At 31.6% G+C, this 26,676-nt stretch overlaps 1 protein-coding gene across 1 annotated transcript in view; it reads right to left on the reverse strand.

Annotated features, from left to right (window-relative positions):
- Nucleotides 1-2,701: 2,701 nt before the first annotated feature.
- LOC148605410 (gamma-aminobutyric acid receptor subunit beta-like) overlaps nt 2,702-26,676 on the reverse strand; it is a 32,446-nt gene continuing 8,471 nt past the window's right edge. The window contains exons 2-9 of the mRNA XM_088550510.1: nt 20,257-20,345; nt 15,385-15,452; nt 13,324-13,547; nt 12,388-12,470; nt 11,113-11,250; nt 9,865-10,017; nt 8,002-8,231; nt 2,702-7,076 (exon numbers count right to left, since the gene is read on the reverse strand). Coding sequence (XP_088406636.1) covers nt 6,699-7,076; nt 8,002-8,231; nt 9,865-10,017; nt 11,113-11,250; nt 12,388-12,470; nt 13,324-13,547; nt 15,385-15,452; nt 20,257-20,345 — 1,363 coding nt within the window. The 3' untranslated portion in view covers nt 2,702-6,698. The remainder of the gene's footprint in view (nt 7,077-8,001; nt 8,232-9,864; nt 10,018-11,112; nt 11,251-12,387; nt 12,471-13,323; nt 13,548-15,384; nt 15,453-20,256; nt 20,346-26,676) is intronic.

Here is a 26,676-nt window from a genome sequence, read left to right on the forward strand (position 1 = left end):
ATGTTTTTGTTGATAACCGAGGTTAAACACAAATTGTTATGATTGCAACGACAAACCATATTAAAGAGAATGTATCACCCCTTCAATGCTGCAATCTGGTTCAATTTCATATCCACAAGATATCAAACTATTTTTGATAATTTTTCTTTTTCTTTTTTAAATTTGGGTTTGAAGAGTCTTCTTATTTATCATGTGTCCATGGTTACTTCATCTTATGTATCAAGAAACAAAATTAGGTGCATTATGTTGATTAAACAATCTCTTCTCTTATTTGATATCTTGTTTTCAGTTCAAGCGAAAAATCATTGCAAAGTCAAGCAAGTTAAACATGTCATTAGTTTATAATAGATTACATGTAATAAAACATACATTAATCAACATTTTATCGATACCATCTTAATAAAATGGATATAGATAGTGGATGATTCATTGCCAAATAATCTAAAACATGACAAAGTTGCGGAGTGAAAGAGGATTTAGGGAGCAATGTCAATGAGACCTCTCTGAAAAACAAGTGCATTTCCTTTAACCGCTTCCTGTAAACAAAATATAGCCGCGGCACAAAATCACACCAAATCACCAGGAAGAGTCATGTTTACCGACGTCTTAGTGAAAACAAATTGTGAAGTTTGATGTTGGTATAATGTAGGGTACAAACATTTATCGAAAATAGAGCTTGTATGTCTCGACCGCTACCATGTGCCTTTACATGAGAAGCCTAACCCCCATTCAAAAGCATAAAAAAATGTTTTTTGGTATGGAGTTAAGACTTCAATTTTATCAACACAAAAAACATGTTTTGCGTAAAACAATGAAAGCCATATGACATTTATCCATTTCCACACTATACTGAGTTTGGCAAAGCAGCAAACTCTGATAATTGTGTATCACACTGTTATATGTGTGACCGGTAGTAAGAAACTAAGTACAGGTAATTTTTTAAATTTTTAATGTATAAACGATAGACTTTTTGGATAAAAAATATATCGAGAATGAGACGAACAAGCCCTATATGCATATAAAACTTAATTACATATTAATTAATGTTCCTGTTCAATATCATAGCGACCCTATAATCGCTAAAAATATAAACTTCGGTCACCAGCGATGGGAATGGACAATAGATGGGTAAGAGTAATCAAGGGAACCAAGGTTATAGCGGTAATCAAAAGAATGTAATCCAGGGACAAAGACCAGACATGGAAAACAGACATACACAACAAAGAACATAAAGTAACTAAAATCATACATACAAAGTAACAAAAGTAAATGAGCAACTTGGACTCCACTAAAAACTGGGAGCATGGAACAAGTGCACCGGTAGGGTAAGCGTCATCTGCTTTTCTAGAATCACCCGCCGAGTTGCTCATAAAAAGGCAAGTCCGGGGTAGACAAACGAGGAAGGGAAAACTATGCATAACCCGTTGAATAAATCAGTTTTCATGGTGCTGATGGATACACCATAACGATCCACGAGTTCATGATGACGACCATAAAACTTCTGTTGTGATGACTTCAATCTTGTAGCAACATAACCCTGCTCCAGAAGCCTATTTGTTAGAGTTTTAGCGCGATACAAAAAGTCTGCGTAGTTTCGGCAAGCTCTGGCAAAACGTATGAATTGTGATATGAACACTCCATACGCAGGAGCCGAAGGGATGTTGCCACAGATGAAAGGAAAGTTGACAATTCTGAATGAAAAGTCATCACGTTTGTCGTAAAGTTTGGTCAATAGTTTTCCTTTACCATTGATTTCTAAGTGTAGGTCAAGATATGAGGATGACTTCACAGTGTCTGTAGTATCTTTTATCTCAAGTTCTTTTGGGTAGATGCGATGTATCAAATCCCCGAAATTAGGATTGTTTAAAGATAACACGTCATCTATATAGCGAAAACTGAGATTAAAGGATCTAGCCAAACAATATTCTTTCTTTCTGATCATATCAGCTATAAAGTAAGCCTCGTAAGAGTAAAGGAATAGGTCAGCTAGTAAAGGAGCACAATTTGTTCCTATTGGAATGCCGACTGTTTGTTGAAAAACACGTCCAGCACACTGGACAAATATGTTGTCAATTAAAAATTCGAGCATTTTGTAAACATATATCTGTATATTTGGAAGATGATTTGGAATTATTTCTTACAAAGTATGAGGAATCTCTAAATTTCGGAACGAAAATATTACCAGGGCTTCCAGGTTAAGTTCCATATGAACTTCAGACGTCAGTCGTATTGTTTCTTGGACAGCACTCAAAACATAGTAGCTTTTATTCTTGAAGTAACACGTTGATGTAAACATCTGGAAGTTGTAAATAAGCAAAATCTATAATTATATATGTATGTATAAAATATTCGGCAGCTTAAAAAAGTCTAATTGACTTTCAAAAATATAATAATTTAATGCGGTTATTTTTGTTTTAAAATACATCTTATAAAGTATTTCCGCCAGAATTTACTTGTATGTCCTTTCAACTTAGGTTACATGTAGTTGAAATATTTATTTTAGATATGGTCCTTTGTATTACAGATTACCAGGCAACAAAAGTATATTTTTTAAAAAAAACTTTCATATTCAACGTTTTGAGGTTTGTAATTTGCTTTAGATGTTTCCCTCAGTCAATAATGCGCCATTTTGACTCTAATAAAGAATACTATTTATTGAATCACAGAATGTATTTTATAATTTAACAATAATAAGTACAGATTACAGTCTGGTTCAAAAGATGAATTGTAGTCACAAGAACTATCAATTATATAAATATCTATGTAAATGAAGGTAATAGGCAAATACTGGTCAAGATTCTGAACAAATGCATTGTCATTGCAATTACCAGGTTCGACTACGCATTAATTCGCTATTTAGGTAGAATTACCCACATTAGATAACACATTATCATTACACATTAGTTGACTGTTACGTAAAAGTAGACACATTACATCACATGTAACAATTACGCATCACTTCATTGTTACATAAAATTAGACACATCACATCACACGTAATTATTACACATCACTTCACTGTTACATTATTATTAGCCATACACCATTTCACATTACATGTACATATAATTTCACTGTTACGTAAATTTGAACACATCACATATTACCATTATAAATTACTTCACTGTTACGTAATATCAGACACATGACATCACACATTACCATTACACATTACTTCACTCTAACGTTAAAATTAGCCACATAACATATTTTACGTTAAAATTAGCCACATTACATCACATGTTTCCAGTACAAATTAGCTACATAACATGCAGAGGCGTAGTACCCAAATCTCAATCGATACAGCACACATATCATTGAAGTTGTCTAATTCATACCCTGTTTTGTTTTTTTTACTAAAATTTTAAGCACTTCATGGATTAGTAACAAGAATTATTGGTATTGCCGAACAGTACCTGCCGTATCAGGCGCTACTCCTCTGACATAACACATTATCATTTCCCTTATGACCATCATCAACTTTTATAGACAGGTTACATTTGACCAATACTCAAAATAACTTGTGTAGACATGGTATTTGGGTCATTTCGGTTAGCATAAGACAGGGTCGATTGTACTTAAAGGCCCTCTATTTACTTCGACAAGTACAGCTGCAATCAGTAAATATCTTTTCAAGAACAATGTAATGGGAATAAAAATGGGAAAAAAACATGCATGGCGGAAACGCACTATTTGATTCAAGAAAAATTGTCATATCTATTCGCAGAATGTATCTCTACAACGCTGTAAAATAGGTATTTTGTTCACTGTAATCCCCTTTACAAGTTTTGAGAGAAAATATACTTGTATGCACAACCGATTTCTTTTTCTGTTATCGTGAAGTCTTGAGTAACAGTCTTTTAAAGAATCCTGCAAATTCTGCAATATGTGATACACAAAAATGGTTACACATATTCGTTTTTGTTAATAAGTTGTTTTATGGGTCTATGTGATGAATTTTGTAACTATTCATTCAAATCTCTGCGCTCTTAGGTAATAATCCACATTGAAAATCCATCAGTTTCTATTATATTTTAGTGTCATTTACAGAGTTATCTCCCTTAATTTTGAATCTTACAGTACATTCTATATATTTTTCATTTCCTAAGAACAAGGGTTATATGAAACCCAAATGTAAATTTCTTTTTAGAATAACATTTTAAACAACATATCAAAATTTAAAAAAAATATGTAGGCTTTCCAACCATTAATCTTAATTTTCATCATTCTTATCCGGTTTGCTACTTACAAAAAGTGGTATTACACTATCCAAGTAAAATGCTTAGTTTACAATCTGCTAAGGCTTTTGCACTTGAATTTGTTGTAATAAGAATAAGCGCTTATGTAGTAGGAAGTAATACAGAGTTGTTAACATATTGATGATATTTTAGTCCTTTCTTGATCATTGTATATTTTTCCAAGCAAACATTCACAAGGGTGAAATCTATTTGACTGGCAATAATGTGTATCGATACTTTATGGTACTGTTATTGCACTCATATATAATAATCAATATCTATTTCAATGACAGTAGCATAGTAAATAAAAAATATAACGTGATGAAAGCATTGCTATTACAATACAGTGCAATTTGCCTAAGCCGAACCATAAATATCCTAAAACCTGTCCTATCTAGTAAGTTATTTATATCAATTTAAAATATTTATCCTGGGTAAACCAAACCCTTGTCAAACGTAATGAAAAAAAGGGGGGTTAGTTAAGGCAGGTTTTACTCGTTACCATTCAATATTATATTGTACCATGTAAAATCTATGATTTTAAAAGGGAATTGTATGAACACTACAAATAATGACGTTTTGTGCAATTTAGGTTTAATGGATCGTCAAATGCCCAAGTAAATTAATATAGTGCCAATATAAACTCTACGAAATATGTACATCACTGAGGAATGATCTTAAATAACTCGTTTATTGACATTTACTAGCGAGAGTCACGACATCAACACTTTGAAAATGTATTTTTCAGCCGTAAAAGTCTATCAGGGCTCACACATGTGCAAAAAGGGGAAAATTTTAGAAAGTATACATCAAACAAGGGCACAATGTAGTCGTTATTATATCCAAAAATATATTTCATCTTCAAAAAAAATCAAATAAGAAAGTTTTATTTAGAGTAGGCATCTTAAGACCGGTAAAACATAAGCTGTAGTGAGATTTTATAACCGACATAAAATGCATAAACTTTGTGGAAAAAAAAACGAATCAACAGCAAGAAATCTGAAAGATAAGCAATATGCATATTTTTGTACATTAAACCTTACACATTATTAATGTCATAAAGTTTTCGTCCACATCATATTACAGAAGCAATTCCCCGTTTACATCTACCTAATCCTCACAGAACAAAGAAAATCTTCACTACTTTTAGAAACCCCATTGCATTTCTTTAATGTTATTTTAATTCATCACCAATTGTTATTGTTTTGCTATTTTCAAATGATATAAAATTAAATACTTTTTAAAATCTATCTCCTCATTTTCCCTATTCTCAATTACCATTACCAACTTCCCATTCCCTCTATTCATAATTCCCCATATACTATAGACTGGATAGTTTCTGTAGTAACACTTGACATTAAAACTACATGTGTTTTTATTTTTTAAAACAAATGTAACTCTGGTGAATTTTTTTGCAAAATGGCATCTTTGTAGTGTCTTATCCGTATGTAAATCAATGACAATTATAAAAAACTAAACCAACACGTAAATTTGAACTTTTCAGAACCTTTTCACTTCTTCAATTTTGATTGATTTAAGTATTCCTTTGGGTAGTACTTTTATTTCATAAATGTTTGGATTTAAATGTCGATAGACATAATTAAGCATCAAAAGAATTATCCATCCAAGATTTGTACCGTTAAACAGTATCTCCTTTCAGGGAATAACCTAGAAATAATATTAATATTTTTCATCCTCAAATACGCATAAGAAAATTATAAATAGTCTTTGCATCTGTGATGATACATGATTTAGTTAAATAATGACACCACGAAAAAAATGCAAATAAATATGTGAAAAAAAAATGAGAAGTCTCTCGTAGACAAAAGGAACTTAGAAAATATTGCGTAGAATTTTAACCTCTGGCTTAAAAAGGCAGACATTAGATAAAGAATTTTATTTATTGTTAATAGTTATATTGAATATATTAAAGATAATGTAAAAGCAAACGAATAAAACGCACTGATCCTCAGATATTCGTTCTAATGGAATTGCAACCAATTTTTATTCTACTTAATGACTTAATTTATAGATACATAATGAACAGGGCTATATTCATCTTGAGATGGGTATTAAAAGTGTAGTAAATCAGATATACAACTTAAATACACATATTCAATTTCTGGGTTTCAGTATGTGTTGATTGACATCAGATTTTGACGCTTTAGTTGATACGTTTTTTTTTATATCTACCGATGACATATATGAATCTAAAATTGGGCTGACATTTTTTTTATCCCAGTGGGGTTGTTGTCTCTTTGGTATATCTCACTGTATCAAACTATTTACTTGCTAAAAGAAATAAAGACAAAATATAAGTTTTAGATATCTAGGTCACTTGATAATTTTGCATTCTTTTGAATGATGTATATTAGTTCTATCTGTAGGCTTAAAGTCTAGAGATAAAAAAAAATTTTGCACAATATGTCATTACACATAATGTAGGTTTCTTTTTAAATGTCATGAATCTTTCTTGATAAACAAATAAAAAATCCAATACAATACATTGAAACAGAGAAACAGTAATGGAAAAACGAGCCTGGAATACCTATCAATACAGTTCACATCATGAATAGTTGGTAATGGAAATCTACACCTCACTGTTTTTTCTCTAATGTTAGATTTCAATTGTCTTCGTTTCCGTAAACTCGAATGTTTTCGTCGCACTAAATTTTCACGGTAGTAGCTCCGTGACATACAGTTTCTAGGAAGTACTGGGGAAGATGGAATGGATTTTGAAATATTTTCTCCGTTTTCAGAACCTCCTGATTGTGATCGAATCGCTATAATTGGAGACATTCGTATTTCATCTATCTCTGCAAAGTCTATATTATTATACTGAAACAAAAGGAACAGGAAATTTACTTGATATTTTCTCTTTTTTTAACTTGAATGCTAAATTCTACTTCGTATGTCCGGTCACTATAAATTTGTGTCATTTTCATTTTAGATGATATTTGGTTTGTTTATCGGCTTATATGTAACTGTTCCATTACAATTCCAATTAATACAACTCATAACGAACATGAACAATAGTGATTCAGTGGCGAATACCCAATAATGTCTCACAATGTGACGACTCTATTCGCTACATTGCTCCATCGGATCAAACTGATACAGGGAAGATAATTTAAACGTATAGGAAGGTCTGAAAAATTCCCAATGATGTTAGAACTGTCAAATTTGCGATGTGAATTTTAGGTCGTTCCCTCCGCGGGACACGAACTCGAGCTCATGTGCTGTCCCGTACTACCATACATCGTGTACTTAGTAACAGCCCAAATTAATCCTACGAGGAGGAATGATCCGGCCAGCGAAAGCTATATTTTTATGTAGCTTAGCTGGTCAAGTGGTCTAGGGCGCCGGACTTTGTGCAGGCGGTGTTTCCATTGATGTTACAGCGGTATGAGTTCGTATATATATATATGTGTGTGTGTGTGTTTTGTTTTGTGGTTTTCTTTATTCTGTACAATTTTCCTCTCTTACAAACAATTTGTTAATAAAAAACCAGAAACGAGTTTTTTTTCTTTTTAATGTAAACTATGTAAATTCTTAACTACAATGGAATTTCTCGTAATTTCACAATGGTCCGTCCATATCCCGGCCTGAAATGTTTTAATTAATGAACAAAATGATGAAAAAAAACATTGTTGAATTAAACACATGAAAATATATATTATTTAAAAAAAAAAACTTTATCAATCAAAATAGCGCTTTACCTTCATTACGAAACATTAAACTTTATTAACGCATAGACAATTACCTTTTCAGTATTTTGATAGGATGGGAGTGAATCCTTTACCCGCTTCATCTTTTTCTTCGCTCGTTTACCCCAATAATTGTAATTGACCGCAGCATACTCTAACAAAGCCGCGAAGACAAACACAAAAGACACAACCAAATAAATATCGATGGCTTTTACGTAGGAAATTCTTGGTAACGATGAACGGACACCATTACTTATTGTTGTCATTGTCAACACGGTAGTAATCCCTAAAAAATATTAAATATAACAATGAAAGATACTTATGATTTGGGAATTCGAAAAATCTTAAGTTATACTTGGTTGGTTTCAACAGGTTTTGATTTATACATATATAGTAAAACCTGTCTAAACCGACAAAATATAACTTAAGATTATCGAATTCCTAACACATAAGTATCTTTTACTATTTTTTTTAGTTTATGTTTTCTGTAGAATATAACTATTCAAAATTTATGAAATTGTTTCACAGTTATATCAGGAAACATAACCACCAATTTGTAAGATTTATGCATTTGTCTACATGTTCAAAAAATCATTAAATCAAAATTAAGATATTGGTGCACAATTGACATTTCCATGTAAATTTACAAAATATAGTCACCAATTTATAAGATTTTTGCAGTTTTCTATAAGTTCAAAAACTAACAGTTGTGTTAAAATATTGGTGAACGATGTAGCAACAACAAAAGTATTGGTCACAGGGTGCACTTAGCACAGAACAATCCCTTCATTTAGTACATTTAGTACATTTAGTAAATCATATATCAATAAAATCATCATATCGGTTGATCGATATTTAATTCTTATATTAAATAACTTTTGTTTTACACATAAAAACGCTATGCCGCCCATTAAGGCTATGTCTCTGAGAGTTTTATTGTCGCCATAATGACCTAATTGACCAATGTTGAATGTCAATTTTTAATTTGACAAATAACAAAAAACCTTCAAAAATTATCTTCCGTTTTAGTAGACAGAACGAAAATACCTTGTATGAAGCAGGAACTTATCGAAACACTTGAATTTTCCTCGGTCTAAATGAGATTAATACAAATCATTCCTATGCATATTTTTTCCGTATGTTGATGTATTTAGTTGTCTATTGAATCTATTGTGTTCTTGGTATTCCTCTTGTTTAATAGATTATAATTCCGACTTTTTTCAACATTGCTGCGATTCGTTTCCTATGACTACAAATGTACGTGGAAAGTAGCTCTTCGAATCAACATTTCCTCAACTAACTTCAAATAATCCAATACCAACAAATCCGTTCAATATTATACATCCAAATTTCTGCTATTTTAAAATATTCATTGTGTAGAAAAAAATTATTTGTTGAAACAGTGGTTTTATGGCCGTTATCATAAACGTTTTGCTAAATTCATCTGCACCATGAGAACCAATTTATTAAACGTGTCATACTTTTCTTACCTCTTTCGGCTACCCAGGACTTTTATGAGCAACTCGGATGGCGTTTCTAGAAAAGCAAAAGGCATTACTCTACCGGTGCACCTGATCCATACTCCCAGTTTTTAGTGGAGTCCAAGTTGCTCATTTAGTATTGTTGCTTTGTACGTATTATTTTGGATTTGTTTGTTCGTCGTTGTGTGCTTGTTTTCCACGTCTGGTCTTTGTCCCTGGATTACATTCTTTTGATTTCCGCTGGAATGTTGGTTCCCTTGATTCCCTTGATTACTCTTTAAGGGAATCAATATTTGAGTGGAAATCAATAAGAACTTGAAATAAAACAATAGCACCAAGAAACAAAAGTAAATAAGCCAACCGGACTATGCTTTTCGAGAAATACCGTGTGGCTCAACATTGTTTTTGTTTGTTCTTATCTACATGGTATATACGTACCTAACGCAACACGTGCTGACGTAGCTTCATGATTTATCCAGAAGGACACCCAAGATAACATAACTATTAATATAGACGGAAGATAAGTCTGGAAAATGAAGTACCCAACATTTCTGTATAACTTGAAACTCAGGGATAGTCTTGGGTAATCTCCTGTATTGGAAATTGATAGAGTCATAAGCGACAGTGATTGTCGTTTTGTAACATACCAAACAAAACTGAATATAAAATAATATAATACTTTGAGAAACTTTCATCCCACTATCGGCAAAAATACCAAAGCACCATTATAGAACGACAGTTCATAGACTTCAAAATAAAAAAATACACAACGTAAAAATATAGTATTCAGAGACGAACCAAACAGAAACTTCCAAAACAAAACGTCGATATATACCTATAATACGATCATGGAGCCTGACCGAAAGTTGAATTTCAATGAACAAATTTCAGTTAACGATTTACTTTGACGTTGGGAAAGATGATTAAAATGGATAAGTTATCTAAAAAAAAACACTAACATGTAAAGGATGTATTAAACGAAGAGCATGTCTGCCACTGGTGTCGTAATTACATCATCCAGTTCTTAAAGTTAGGGTTATGTCTTAATTAAAATTCAAGCTTTTACTTAGATTCGACAGAAAACGCATTGAAATGTCTCCCTGATACAGAAGAATGATACATCATTCAAGAAAATATGTGACTATAAGCAATAATCGATATCAAGATCGCTTGGCGTTTTAAGATAGTCAGACAACAAATGCGTCCTAAAGCTTTTATGGACATTATAATAGGTTATTTTTTTTACAGATCTCTGTTTAATCTGTATCAATCAATAGACTAAGCATATTTTAAATTTATTATTTATTTGTCTATATTTTATGTATTTTTAGGCGCATGATTTCGTAAGTTTTCATACAAAGACAGCCATTCGATTCAATTGTGGTTCTTTGGTAGACTTAAAACCAAACTGAAATAGGAATTTTGTTCACAGCTATCAAAATATCAATAATGAAAATTTTTATGCACATAGGCCTCTTTGTGTGTGTGGGGCGTGGGGGGAGGGTCAAAATCATTGCGTTCCTTTGGTATTGCTTAAAGTATCTACTACAATACATTGAATTTGTTCTATTATGCGACTTTTATTATTGAAATTTTCAAAGAAGCAGTATTTCAGTTATTTTCAGTTTACTCTATGAATAATAGTTAAAGAAGGCCACGTTTCAAGGGTTAAATGAATATATTTACCTGATGTGAGACTTTCTATTCTTTTAACAGTTTTATATTCTATCAGAGAAAACTGAGGAAGTTCTACATTATTTATCCCATACACTGAAGAACGACCGTCTTTCCAATATAGGTCTAAATCCTTCCTGTCGTACCCATCTGGATAGAAAAAAAATGGTAATAATTGAATGGGTAGAAAAAAACTCTTCTACAAACTGTATAAAGTAAAATATCGCGGATGTTTTATTTTCTCAATTTAGGAGGAGAACTGTAACGCAAAAGTAAAGATGTCGGTTCTATTTACTTCAACGAATAGTTTATACCATTTGACATATGGATGTCAATTCAAGACTGCGTGAATGTTGGTATGAAGAAAAAAACGCAACAAGAAAGAGGGAAAGACTTACACACCTTGAGAGTTTAGTTTTTTCGCCCGCACGATACCCAAACGCATGTTAAACGCTCACCATACGCACGATAAACGCACAATAAACGAACGCTCCTAGAGTGCGTTTAAACGCACGATAGATGAACGACGAAAAATAATAATATTTACATATAATGAAGACAGAAAAAATAGAAAATACAATTAATGAAATTATTAAATTAAAAATAGCAAAAAATACTGTACAAAAGTTAAAGACTACCATATGACAGTTAAATCAAGGAAATAATCGAAGTACAAAAATAAACGAAAGCTTCTACCATGCGTTTAAACGAACGCTTCTATTGTGCGTTTATCGTGCGTTTAAACGAACGCATAACGATGTCAAAACGCACGATAAACGATGCACGCACGCTAAAATGGGAAACGTGAATGTCTCAAGGAGTGTATTTCTGTTTACAATATATGATATACCCTAAAAGAACGTATAAAAGAGTCGCCTGTTAAAAAAAACAGATTATTTCGTATATCAACAATAATACAATATAAATGTATCCTTCCGGTGTTTTAATACATGTATTTCTAATATTGCACTTACTAAATTGTTTTCTCTGAAAATCAAACATAGGGTTCTCCTCAATTTTTGCATCATGACTGATATACACATGTTAACAAAGATTGTAAAAAAACAAATTTAATAAAAAAAAAGAAAAAAGCATATGCAAAAATTTTCATCAGTTATAGAAAGAGAGAAATGCCAGTTAAACATATAGAAAGGGTATTTTGTTCTAATTTGCAGCTCATCAAATTCGCATCTGATTTATAAAAGTTTCCTCTTTGTTGATAAAAAACATTCATATATGAATATCATTGTTTTTAATAAGGAAGACCTACAAGTGTAATATACATACAACTTTCTATTTCAACAGTACAGTTCTGTATATCTAAAGGGTAATTATGTAGATCCATCATGCAAGCAAGCGTTGTCGTGAACCTATAATGGGAATTATGTTTCGAATGTAAGATAATGACGAAACCATAAAAGTAATGCGTTGTAGGATATCGCATTGGTTTATTTAAAGAATAACAGATTTTAATATCTTACTATTCTTTAAAGAAATAACCTCAGTCACGTAGTAATCTTTGATATGACATTTAAGTATAAGTTTGTTTTAGGAATCAGGCAAAATAGAAAAAAAAATCAGAAATATGCATGTCAAAACCCCACCGATATGACAATAAAGTTTTACTCAACGATGATTTCTCTAATAAAAAACACTATTTTTTTTTCAATACAATGTAAGAAAAATGATACAGTTGGCAGAGATATTTGCCCCTGAAATGTTAATTTTAAATGTATTTGATTGAAACAATAACTCAATTGACCGAAGTGATAAGGAAAACCTTAGTTTCTTTTGTCCTTGATTCTGATAGTGCAAATAGTCCACTTACACCTTTAAAATGGTGGCTTTCAACCACAGCCTGATATTTACCGACTGCCACTTAAATCTTGAAATGATACTCTCAAAAATGCCAACCAAACCCAAGAGACCTTACATTTAAATTTTAATTCTCTAGGTAGAGCTCCGAGAATATTTTTTAGTGACGGAGAAGGGTTGATGTGAGAGTTTTTATTAGTTTCTTTGTTATTGTCTATTTGTGTATTCATCGCTTGTTGTTTGTTTTTTGTAACCTTTCTTGTGTGTGCTTTTGGAAGTTGTTGTTTTATACTTTAGTGATAGTGGGTAGTTTTCAAATCAGTATAAATATGGAAATTTTGACATATTCTTAGTTTTAACGCAAATCTTATGTACTAGAAAGGGTTCATCAATACAAAATATCACTACCTCATTCCATAAACGACTGAACCGTTCCCATGTAATCTGATCATCTTGTTCTTTTCGGTGATCTCATGCAGGAAGGAATTTTTATCATTAGCAAAAAATGTATCTGGGACCCATATCTTCTCAGCAAATTCACCTGTGAGCGTCATACTAGATGCCCCGACGTTATCAAAAGATAAGCGGTCGTCCAGCCAATATTGATTCAAGTGAATAGTTATTGTATAATCCTACAATAATATGTAAAAAAAATAGTATATTTACATAAAAATACATAGGGTTGCTTTAATAATGCCTTAACATATAGAAAATTTCATTCAGGATAAAAGTCCACTTGACTTTTAGCAGATACAAACAAAATATTTTAAACACAAAAGACAAAAAAAAAGGTTAGATCGTTTCCTTGATGAATTAATATTAAAACTCGTATGTTTTGTAAGTAATTCACTGTTGTTTTTCTGTGGTACTTGCTTAGAAGTCAAATATTTCGCCCGGATGTAAAATTTTGGTTATATCGTGGTATATTCTGTTACCGTGGATTTTTATACTTTAATTGTCGAGACCTTTAAGAGCTTACTTGGAGGTGTGGTTACACTTTTTGAAGACATTTTGGTAATTTTTGTAAGAATTTACTATTTTGATAGGTGTAATACGATGGTGCATTTGTTGCATTTCACCATATCTGTCCCTTTTAATACTTTCGATTACAGCGAATAATTCAGTTCACTTCATGGTATTTAGTTGGCTTTCCCTCGGTTGAATGACCAATACCTGATGGAATGTTTGCTATAATTATCTAGACAATTAATATTAAGAGTTGCACTTTCTATCATTTCATATGTACTTTAAACTAAGTTTTAGAAACATTTTCAAAGTTGTTTTCAAATGTCCAATTAACCAGTCGATTTTCATTTAATCAGGAGAGGAACAACTCATAATGAATTAACTATAGTATTCACTGTAAGATTTATTTTCAAAAAACATTTCAGTTCGCGTTTATTTAGACGTACATTCACTAATTTATGCTACAAAAGTTCCTATACCAAATACGCTTTCTGTTCTTCCTCTTTGACGACGTCTACTTTTGTTGTATTTGATTAGACAAAACCAAACCATTTAAAGCATTCAAATGTAATAAGTGAAGACTAAATTCCCCCTGGAGTTCAAATCTATCTGATTTCTTTTACGTGTTTCAAAAGCATGAAATAATGACAGTTCAAAATCCTTAGGGCAAAGAAATGTAGATAGTGAGCATTTTATTACGGAATTGCTTTCGACCAAATTTTGAAAATAATCCCAAATGCATAAGGTAATTTTGATAAGGAGATTGAGAACTCGGAAAAATCGTGAAAATAGGAATAAAATTTATGTAAAATATTAGTAACTTCCATTAACGTGAGAGTCTTGTGTAATGGAATTTTATACAAAACAGATTTTCTGTTTTGTGGCTTATCACTTCGGAAAGCTACTGATTTGTAATTAAAATGATTAATATCAAATAGAACTATAGTTAATTAATAATTTGTATCAATACATTCAACATGTTCAGCTTAAAACAAAACATAATTGTCCACCGATACACTTTAAATATCTGAAAGAAGTTTTCTACATGCGGACTAACGATCAATTTAGCAACTTCCGTTCTTAGGGATATTGCTATTTGATCATTACCGTATTGACGTCGAATTTCGAATAAAGGAGTGCTGATTTTGCTGTTGAATTGAAAATCAGATTAATTGAAGACAAAACAATAAAACTTGATTAAAAATTATTTTCAAATACGTCTTTGGGTTAATAGTGTTTGTTCGAATAGATTTTTTAGTGTAAAAAAGTTTAATATCAGACCAAGAATTATATGTGTACCAATTGTTCGTAATGTTGTATGATGCATACTGATGATTTATTTATTTATTTAGTTTTATTGTGTTTTATTTATTTATTTATTTTTTTTTGGTGGGGAGGAGGTTCAAAACACTTGATATGATACATGTAGGCATACGTTTGACTTGCATGTTTATGATTTCCACTCCAATCATACCAATACGTTCATACGTATAAAACACTTACCATATTGACTTCCGAAATGGCATCAAAACTTGCTACTATAAGCTCAATACCAATATCAAGTTTGCTACCTATAAAATATAAATCACAAGTATTGTAGAATTTCATTTACTTAAAACGTTCTTGAGAAATTACTAAATTCATATTAGAACGGCTTGCAAATATTTTTTTGTACTGTTTCCTTCGAATTAAGTACAGAAATGCCGATCATATCAATATATCGATATGCTGTACACGTGTTTCAATGAGTAAGCTCTAATCAGCGGATTAGCATCAAATGCATTAGAAGGGCTAAATCCTTCAGTTAACTGTACACAAGATGTTCGTAAACCCCACATTATCGAATTAGGAAGCCAAATACATCAACAAGAGGTTTTACCATGAACAATTCTAGGAATGAATATTCAGTGTTTTAGGTATTTTGAAAATTACTGATGGCAACATATATTGATACATATTATTTAACACACAGTCAACGATCTAGTACTGAAATGAAACCCTTGATTTCAGATACTCATCTCAGTTCTTAAATTATTTTCAAATTCACACGTTTCTCGGTACAATGCAACCGTGTTTATTTATAAGAGAATATTTCTTTTAATCATTAAGTGTCAGTCTCTGTAAGAATCAGGGAGTGGTCGAAAAAAAAACATCATTTTGACAGTGTAATTTGATAATTTGCACCATCAAAATCAAGGAAAACAGACAAGATTTTCCATAGCATGCTGGACCATTGAGTTATAATTTCATTGAAATGAACCCTTCTAGGGTAGAAAACTCTGTCAAAAACCTCATTTTTCTGACATTCTATTGAAAAATTTCTGAGCAAAGCCAGTGATGCAGAGATCAAATAATGGTCTTTTCAAATAGAGGCAGTATCCTTAAGTGATATCACATTGTCAGATTGGTGGGGTTTTTCTGATTCTTAAAAATACTTACACTTAAAATGCTTAAAACACAATACAAATGCAATTGCTGTAAAGTTTGGAACACAATTTATAACTTCAGTTGTTAATGAAAGCTTATTTAGTTGTTGAGTGCTTTCGTCCTTTCGTCAATATATGCGCTCGAAATTTTTATTGCCAATGGATTGACTTTGTTGGCTGACCATTGACAGGTAGGTTAGTAGTTGTTTAAAAATGAAAAAAATGAAAAAAAGGTAAGAGCTTGGAAAGTCAAGTTTGAACTTAAAAACGTGAGACCCTGTTTTAATGCTTTTTTTAATATATAAAAATCATTTCAAGACGGTCGATTTGTTCCGATAATGCAATAACCCTAGCTGGGAAATGGTCGAACTCGTAGCTTGAAATTTTCCGTAGGCTTGCTGAAACTTGTGTTTTAGAATATATGTTTCAGAGGAACAAATTAATTAGAGACATGTGTTTCAGAAACAGCTAGGGTGTTCTGGGACCAGGTGTCTCGGAGTTAAATGCTATAAAAGAAATTCAAAAAGCGCCATATTAAAGTGTAATAAATCAACAACTGTGATCGAGTTCAAATATCGATATCATAACATTTATTTATTTATTTTATTTTATTTTATTTATTCTTTTTTTTTTTGGGGGGGGTGACATATTTGACAATTTCTTGTTTTGTTTTTGTTTTTGTCTTGTTTAAAACTTTGTTTGAAACGGTTTAAATGAAGATATTTGTACTCTGAAGCCTTAATTGCTACTATAAAAGAGATTTTGAACATCAATTTGATGGGTTTAACTGATGATATAAACTATAAAGATATCCATTAGAAAGCGACATCGACGTCAAATGATGCGAAGTAAATTACAATTAGAGAGTTCATAAAGACTCCTCATTATATGTAACTGTTTTATCGCTTCGTGTAGTTAATCTAGACAGGAAATTATGGACTAGACAAAATTTCATGTAAACATTCAATATCGAAGGTTAAATATAAACAAATAAAATAAAAAAAAGGTAAAATATAAAATAAAAACAGTAGAAGAAGCCATGGAGTATGTGTGTATGAGTGAAATGAATTAATAAATACACGATTAAAGAACCATTTTTTATTCAGCTCTCAGCATGTTTCCCCATAGAACTGTGTCTTGTTTTCAGGAAAATTTCTTATTATTGTTTTCCATTTTAAATTTTAAGAATTGTATAATTTTTGATGACACTCTTGTCATTTGATACAATTCTCTAGTTCCGATATTTTTGTTACATAATCGGACAGATATGCTAAAGGCATTTCTTACAACAAGAGGATGATTTTTCCTGGAAACATATAGATCAATGGTTACTCAACAGATTTTAATATAACCTTGCATAACTACATGTGTTTACAGCATGGATTTTTGTATTTCCCTGGCTGAAATATCAAGTAACGCACCACAAAATGACCATGCATGTGTGTTTTAAGGTCAAATGGTCGCATATTTTACCTTTACAATATCCAAAATACATAAAAGTATTGAAATCCAACTATGTTTTCATAAAACTATGTTGTTGTGGTGAAAATAATTTCAATGGAACACAAGAAAATTACTTAAATTTTCCTAAGTAACTCTTTTATAATTCCCGTCTTAAACTCTCTTTACTTGAAGATATCATATAGGAAATCAATAAAGAAAATTGCTACAGCACGACTTTAATGAAAGAATAAAATGTATGACCTTTACTCGAATGATTCTTTTTTATCTAATTAGACAAGCTTTTATATATGTTGCTATAAGATTTAAGTCATCGCTACGAAAGTTGTATGCTTGTCATCAAAAATTGTAAATCTTTATAGTGTATCACTCTGCACTGTGAGAATCGATTCACAGTGTAATAGTGTTCCTTTCCTCTATCGTCTACTCCGATTTTTTTACATTTTTTAAGGAACTTGGCCGGTGTTTCTAGAAAAAATAGAGGACGCTCAACCCCCTGTGCACTTGGTCCATTCTCCAGTTTATCGGGGCAGTGTTGCTCATTCACTTTCGTTCATTTGTACGTAAGTTTTTGGTTTTTTTTTTATCTTTTCTTTTGTTTGGGTGTGTCAATTGTCTTGTCGTTCCCTTGATTGCTCTTGCATGACTTAAGGTTATACAGCTTACAAATAAAGCATGTATAATATATAATAAAATACTTCCTGCACTTAAACAGAAACTGTTTGTCAACTTAATAGTCACACTATTTGTTTTTAATTTCTTTTAATTATCTTTTCTATCTGGCAAAGCCTTTTGTTTTCAAGTGTATTTGACCTAAGAAGTTACCCAATGTTTAAGTCTGTCTACAGGGTAATATTCCATTTTTTTCATATTTGTGGAGGGTTAGATTATGTATTGAAAATGAGGATTTGAAATACAGGCAATAGAGAAACATGTTTAAAAGTATCCATTTTTTTAATAAACTTTACCGATTTCAAAAGTGTTTGGTTCAAAAAAATCCAAAATACATTAAATTTCATTTACGTACCAGTCCTCGTGAAGTTCAGTCACTGCCAGTGTTAAAGAAACGACTAAACAAACGATGATTGTTCAATCTACATATGCTGTACATTCACATAAAGATTATCATTTTTGCATTCAAATCTTCACATTTTAGAAATGTATACATTCATCTCCCACTAAAACAGACTAAATCAAACCAAATCAAGAACGATAACTCTTGCAAAGTGCCAATTCCATGTACAATCTATTTATTTTTTTTATCTCAAAAGAGCAACAACCAAATGAAAACTAAGACTGGTTACATGATCAATAATTGTTTCTGAACAAGAAATTAACTGAATTCGGTTGGTTTTTGACATGCACGAATCACCCTCTGTCTGGTTTTTAGACTGCTACTTAAAGACCTGAAGAAGGTGTGTGATTTAGACAGATGTTTGGATTATTCAGGGAATGGTTAGAATAGGTTTCATTGTATTTAATTCAAAACAATGGTTTATGTATTTACATATTTAAAGAACAAAATAAACACACGAAGAGAGATAAACGTCTGAGACGAAGTCGTGGGTGATAATCTTTTTGAGTTCGGTGATCTATTGTACAAAACTCAACTACAGCAGTAAATATTCCATAATACTGAATATCATTAAGTTCGTGATAAGTTAAATTCTCTTAACGGTCTGCTGGATGCACTGTTTAGTAGTAAATTGTGGAACAATATCACTCACCATAACACAATTTTTTGTACCTTCTTTGCAACCATATCTACTTTAACTACTGATAATTTCTTCATTTACAGTTATTATTCATTTTTAACTTAAAAAAAGCAACAGAATTGAAAAAATAAAAAATAAATTTTAGCGGATGCTTTCTTTTTTTTTTCTTTTTTTTTTGTTTCGGGGGCGTATGGTATTCCTTTTCAGGAGGGAGGTTTTCTCGAAGAAAAGGTGGTATTCATGAAGAAAGAGTGTTATACCAGTATAATTTATCTGTGTAAACCAAAGGAAATCGTAATATTTTGTTTTGAGTATGTTTCACCTTGATAATATCAAGGTAATGCAATGTGGTAAGGATTTTAATTGGGAATGTTGTGATTTAGTTCTTTCTACTGCGAATAGTCAATGAAGCACTGAGGGATGGGGAATGGAAGGGAGTAACGGTGATGTTAATCGAAGATTTTTGCTTTTCAAGAGCTGCAACCTTTTACTGCCGTTCGTTTAACAAACATACAAAAATTAATCGTATAGTAACTGCAAATTTCTGTATACTGTACAGGGGTAGCCTCTTATAAGCAACATTACAACCATTAAATACTTAGGAATTTGAGACTTTGAAAGTATATAATTGTAAACAAGAAGTACTCAAGAACATCAACAAGAATTGAAACAGGGTTCCAAATTCAGCACTGAAAAGTTCTCTTAATTCATTACATATAATCCATTACGGATAAATAAATCTTCTAAAAAACAGAAATTGAAAATTGTCTCACCTCCAAAATCTGGCCTCAATCTGATATCGTAACTCTTAAGTAAATTTTCTAAGGTCGATGATGTGTTATGCAGAGGTGTTAAGCATCCACTGAAAAAAATGAAATATTGCGTATACATGTATATATGGATATATGTGGTTACATTTTAAAAGGGAAAAATAAAATGTAATCGCGTCAAAACCAACAAACATAACACATTCAAAGAAAAGTACACAGCCAATAGTGTTACACATGAGAATCGTATAGATTGACTGAGATATGATAATCCTGTGTTTCAGGTTACATACATAATTGTCATTTCATGCCTTTCACAAAACGTTGATGCATTTTAACAGTTTGCCTGTGCTTACCATCTGATTCTGCAAATTTTCTCTTTAACGATACGGTTTTCAATAATTTTTTCAGAGACATAACTGCATGTTTAAAATTTGTTAACACGACCGTTGTGATCAAATGACTGTCAGGAAATATAATATTTATGTTCTTTCGTAATGATCCTGAGCTGCACGTGAAAAAAAGATGCGATTTACCGAGGTAGACCTAGAGTAAAGGACATAACTCTGCAAATCAGTGATATGTTTGTATCATATTCAATTTCACCAAGCCTTTCAAACTTTCATTTGAAACTGAACGAAATCAATCCATGTTACTTTGGTGCTTACATGAAACTGATATAAAGAGCCTGAATACAAACATTCCAATGATTTGTAAGAGTTGTGTCCTTACCTTAGCTCTACCTCCTTTATTGAAGGAATGTCGATAAAGGTACGTGTTTGATATCCCGCAATGAAGTTTTATACATCATCCTTATTGATTTTAAACACCAAAAGGAAACGGCGATAAACAAAACGATCTATCATTATATTATGTATGTATTGGAAATATATTAACGATTTCTCAATCATTGGTCTTGGGGTCTGTTAAAAATATTGCCAATAGTTTCGTGAGACATTTGAATCATTTGCTTGAATGAAATTTCGGCCTCACGGTCCTTTTCACAATAAGACCGTAAGTGTCAAATAAGTTGAAAGTTATGGTGTCATAATAGTTCAAAGTATTGTTACGTCACAACTTACGACTATTTTTACTCTTACGATTTTTTCGTGAAAAGGGCTGCTAGAACTTACTTGTATACTCGTTGTCTTGCGTAATTTCATAGTAATTTTTTGCTATTGTGAAAAAAAACATGAAAATTAGTAAGTATTTATCGTGAATAATCGCGGTGATCGATGTTTGTTTTAAATTCTAAAAGTACGGCATTCTCAACCTGTTAACATGATTGTACAATGAGATAATATATTACATGCAAATATAGTGTTTACTCTAATGCCGATAATCATTATCCTTTTAAACAAAACACATCTAGCATTACAAAATAACAAATCAATTTATGATATTGCAAATCTTTATAACGTGTTTGAAGTGCAAATTATACTTAAGGAAACGAATTAAGCGGGAACTCATATAAATGTATTATACTAGAAACATTAGGAAGTAAACATACGTCTTCGAAGGAATACGAAAGTGGATGCGTTTTAATGCGTATGCATTTGGTTGTTTTACTTTTTTTTACTATAATAAATGATAAAAATGACTTGAAAATTGGGTTAAGTAAAATATTTCAATTTTTTTATGGTGTAATATGAAACATATTTCTATCAACCTGAATACGTTTCCTGGCATCATTAATCCGAATTTTATAAAACTCTTATTTTATTGTTTTGTTTTTTTTTTCAAATTTACATTATTTGTGGACATTCTTGCCAAAAAATATATGTAAGGATTTTCCCCAATATATTTTGCACAGCCTTCAATCTGTCTATAATTCGGGATTCTTTTTTTCCTTTTTCCAACAATGCGGATTGTTCGATTTGATCATTTTCCACAAATGTTTACGCTAGTTTTCAATTACAAAAAAAGATCTCTCCCATTACAAGGCTGACGTGTAATCGTTACTGAGATAGCTGGCCGTTGTCTAAATTGATAGATAATGCCCAAGTTATTGAATGCATTTATCTATTACATCGTCAACGGTGTGATGAGATGAAAAACAAAGTGATGAAAAGATCGGTATCGAAAAATCGACTTTCCATTAGGCTTGGTCTTTGTCCGCGTAATAGCAAATGGACAAGTACGCATCATTCCCTGAAGACTGTTTGTACCACCAATGGTTTATTCGTCACGCAATATAACGTATTAAGTGCCGAGAAATAAAACTTGAAAGACATTTTTCACGTCAAATATGTAAAGATTAGACGCGACATGTTTGTCTAATGTGCTATTTTGTTTTCTATTCCCAATTCAGATATTACAAATAAATATAACATGTTGAACAAAATATAATATTAGAAAGTCAACAGATCTTAAAGTTAATTGGTTAAACTTTGAACGATGAAATAAAGTTTCACTCAAAATACATGCGCCAAACACCCATACAATTAGTCAAATACCTTTTGAGTTATAATAAAGGTGATATGGAATTTGACATATTTAAATTAGTACATTTGCACTTCCGATATTAATACCTCATTTTTAAAGACGCTTGTGTAAATACGCTTTTATAATACAAGAATTTAGTTCAACCGCTAAAATCTACAAACTTCACTAAAATACTTAAAATAAATATACATTTTTCTTAAAGTGTCGCCATGAAGTCGACTAGATTTCGACAAATGCTGACGAAGCTGTGTCATGTATATATACACATTTTCAGATAATTTTCTACGTATAAAGCCTCGCTACGTATGAAATATTCATAAGTCATTAAGATAAATATAGTTTTATTAAAGCAATTGTTCTGACACATGACGTTGGGTCATTCGTTAGCTTACATGGTTAGGTCTGGCAATCGCAAGGAAATTTTATTAGTACTTATTTTTTTAAAAGTACAAATATGAAAGTTGAGATTCTATAGCATGTTATGTTCAATAATACAATTCTCAAATGCGTTGAGCATTTTTAAAGAGCTTTTGTATGCTTATAGGTTGATGACAAATGTAAAAAAGGGAAAAAAACTTATAAACCTCCTCATAGTAGCTGTATCCTTCTTTTTGCGCTAAAATATAAACACCAAACCAAAGAACCCTATCTCCTTGTTTAAGGTAATACTTTATCTTTTAGTTGAAGAATTGTAAACTTTATTTGTATTTATCATATGATTGCAATAAATAACTTTTCAAATAAACAATTACGAAAGCGTGTGCATTAGCTTATGGCTCTTCTAAAAGTGCATGTAAAACAATTTTTAGTTTGAGATTTACTTTGTTTTATTTACAGTTAGATTTTCACAAATGTGCCTAACAGCACTGTTTTCATTAAGAAGATTTGACAAGGAAAGTCATTCGTTTAAGTTAGGTATTTACGAAATCAATCTTAAGTATTTCTAATAATCGTAAGCTATTTGCCAAGAGACAAATAAAAGGAAAACTGAAAAAGTTATTGTTATTATTTTTAATCATTGAAAGTTCAAATCGATTATTGCTGATAAAGTGCACAAGACATAAATATATATTTTTCATTTTTCATTTTTTTTTATAGTTTGAATAAGATTGGAGTTAGCATATATAAATATGTTAGAACTGTCAAATTTGCGCAAATTGTTGGTTGTTCACTCCGCGGGACTCGAACTCGTACCGCTGTGACATCTATGGCAACACCGCCTGCATAAGGTACAGCGCCCTAGACCACTCGGCCAGCTAGGCTATATATATAACATCGTTGGGAATTTTTCAGACCCTTCTATACGTTTACATATCTTCCCTGTATCAATTTGATCCGATGGAGCAGTTTAGCGAATAGAGTCGTCACATTCTGAGACGTTGTATATATATATAGAAAGGTCTGAAAAATTCCCAACGGTGTTAGAACTATCAAATTATAAATATACAACGTCTCAAACGTATAGAAAGGTCTGAAAAATTCTCATCTCGGCCGAGTGGTCTAGGGCGCTGGACTATGTGCAGGCGGTGTTGCCATAGACGTCACAGCGGTACGAGTTCGAGTCCCGCGGAAGGAACGACCTAAAATTTGCATCGCAAATTTGACAGTTCTAACATCGTCGGGAATTTTTCAGACCCTATATACATATATACACGTAATTTTCTGAAATTACTTTAATAAGCGCATCAAACATCGATTATCAAAATTTGGTCAGTTTGTAATGCTTTGAAATCGGTATGTTTCAGTATAGCTTCCAAAACCGAAGAAGCAGTCTTTGTATGAATCATGCAAATTAGGTTATATGTGATACACCTTGTTATGAAGTTGTTTTGTGGGTCCCTATGATAATTTTTATCTCCTTAAAGCATGGGTTATTTGAAAAGCCACATGTTTATTTCTGTTAACTAAAACAGTTCTGAACAAAATATTAAAAATCGAAATATGTAGGCTTTCCAACCATGAATCACATTATGCATTATTCTTACCTGGAGTTCTGCCTAAACAGATATTACTATTTCGTTAGGAATTTGAATTAATGGTTTGACTAAACTATCCGCATTGGAACAGTTCATCCATTTGGTAAACTTCTCACGTAAAAAAGTATGGGACAAAAATTCGGAAAACTAGACAAACATTTAAGATACCAGTTTGTTAGTTTGTTAATGTAAACTATAAATGTTAAAGAAAAATCAATAATAGTTTCCTTTCGTAACAAACACAAGTCATGCTTATTACGTACGGGTCGATGTTAATTTGAATAGATTTTAGACACAAGTAACTTGTCCATATACGGCAAAGGGGGCAATGAAGATTTGAAATTGGATTTGGGGATGAGGAGCGTGGATGAAAAATGTGTTTGTATCACATTCAATTTCACCAAAGCCTATCAAGCTTTTTTATGAAACAGGATAAAATCTGTCCAAGTTTCTTTGATTCTTTTGTTTCTTTCATTCAGCCAACCTATTTATTAGAAATTTTACACAGTAACAAATATTTTCCATGAGTATCCATGATGAACTCTTTAACAATACAACAATTTTTTTTCTGATATTGGTTAGGTGTACTTTACATGTAATTACCATTTATCTTCGATTTAAGTCATATTTATCTTTTCTAGACAAATGAGAAAAGTATTTCTGGTCAAGTGGGTCGTATATCATATTCTATTCATCACGAATGTCGTCGGTAAGAAAGTACAGCGGTATTAATTGTTTTTAACCTTTAACTCCAATTTATTGATTAAATAAATATGACAGACAAATTCAAATATGAAGACTTCTGATTATTGACAGTGTTGATTTATTACTTTATTCATTGTCAATGCAAAATAATTTGGTTCTCTAAATGTTTTGACTTCTAAGCGATCGATGACCTAGTTCACCATGAAGTCAAGGGAATATACAATTAGAACGTAAAGCAAGATGAGGGTTGTGTATTGCACGAGTTTATACTAAAATCTATTATCAACGCCTTCAAAAAAAAGGATCGATTAATTATGCTCCCTTTAGAGTTAGCTACGAATAGTGTTTTGACTAATTACATGCCATTTTCGCACAAATATAAAAACACAACATAGTAACAAACCAGATAGCGGGTAATTTTTGCTGGGTGATATTTTAGCCGTATTCGCGAGTTTTCTTAAATCTCGAAAATAAAAGCTTGCTTAGTCTAAGTTTAGATATTTTACTTATAATTTCCCTTCCATTAAATCTAAATACGAGAAAAATGAGGACCTTGATAATTTAGAACTCCTTATTCATATAGCAAATCGCGAAATCTATCATCCGCAAAAATTACCCGCTCTACGGTAATCAAGAACAAATTAGTTTGAAAGGAAAAGGAAGTTTCAGTATAGCCAATAATTTAAAAAAAAACTATTGGGCATATTGTAAAATTTAAAGAAAGGCAGCTTGCATTGTGCTGTAAATGAGCTACATATTCGTATGCTTTGCTAAATTTTCTCCAGAAAAAGTCTTGCTGCAGATGTTACCGTTCAGGAAAAATTATAATATTCACCATAGTAACAAACCAGATAGCGGGTAATTTTTGCTGGGTGATATTTTAGCCGTATTCGCGAGTTTTCTTAAATCTCGAAAATAAAAGCTTGCTTAGTCTAAGTTTAGATATTTTACTTATAATTTCCCTTCCATTAAATCTAAATACGAGAAAAATGAGGACCTTGATAATTTAGAACTCCTTATTCATATAGCAAATCGCGAAATCTATCATCCGCAAAAATTACCCGCTCTACGGTAATCAAGAACAAATTAGTTTGAAAGGAAAAGGAAGTTTCAGTATAGCCAATAATTTAAAAAAAAACTATTGGGCATATTGTAAAATTTAAAGAAAGGCAGCTTGCATTGTGCTGTAAATGAGCTACATATTCGTATGCTTTGCTAAATTTTCTCCAGAAAAAGTCTTGCTGCAGATGTTACCGTTCAGGAAAAATTATAATATTCACCATAGTAACAAACCAGATAG

Source organism: Perna viridis, chromosome 10, assembly GCF_037379345.1.
Source record: "Perna viridis isolate PV_CMFRI_1.1 ecotype Kerala chromosome 10, ASM3737934v1, whole genome shotgun sequence".
In the NCBI taxonomy this organism is placed as follows: Eukaryota; Metazoa; Mollusca; class Bivalvia; order Mytilida; family Mytilidae; genus Perna; species Perna viridis.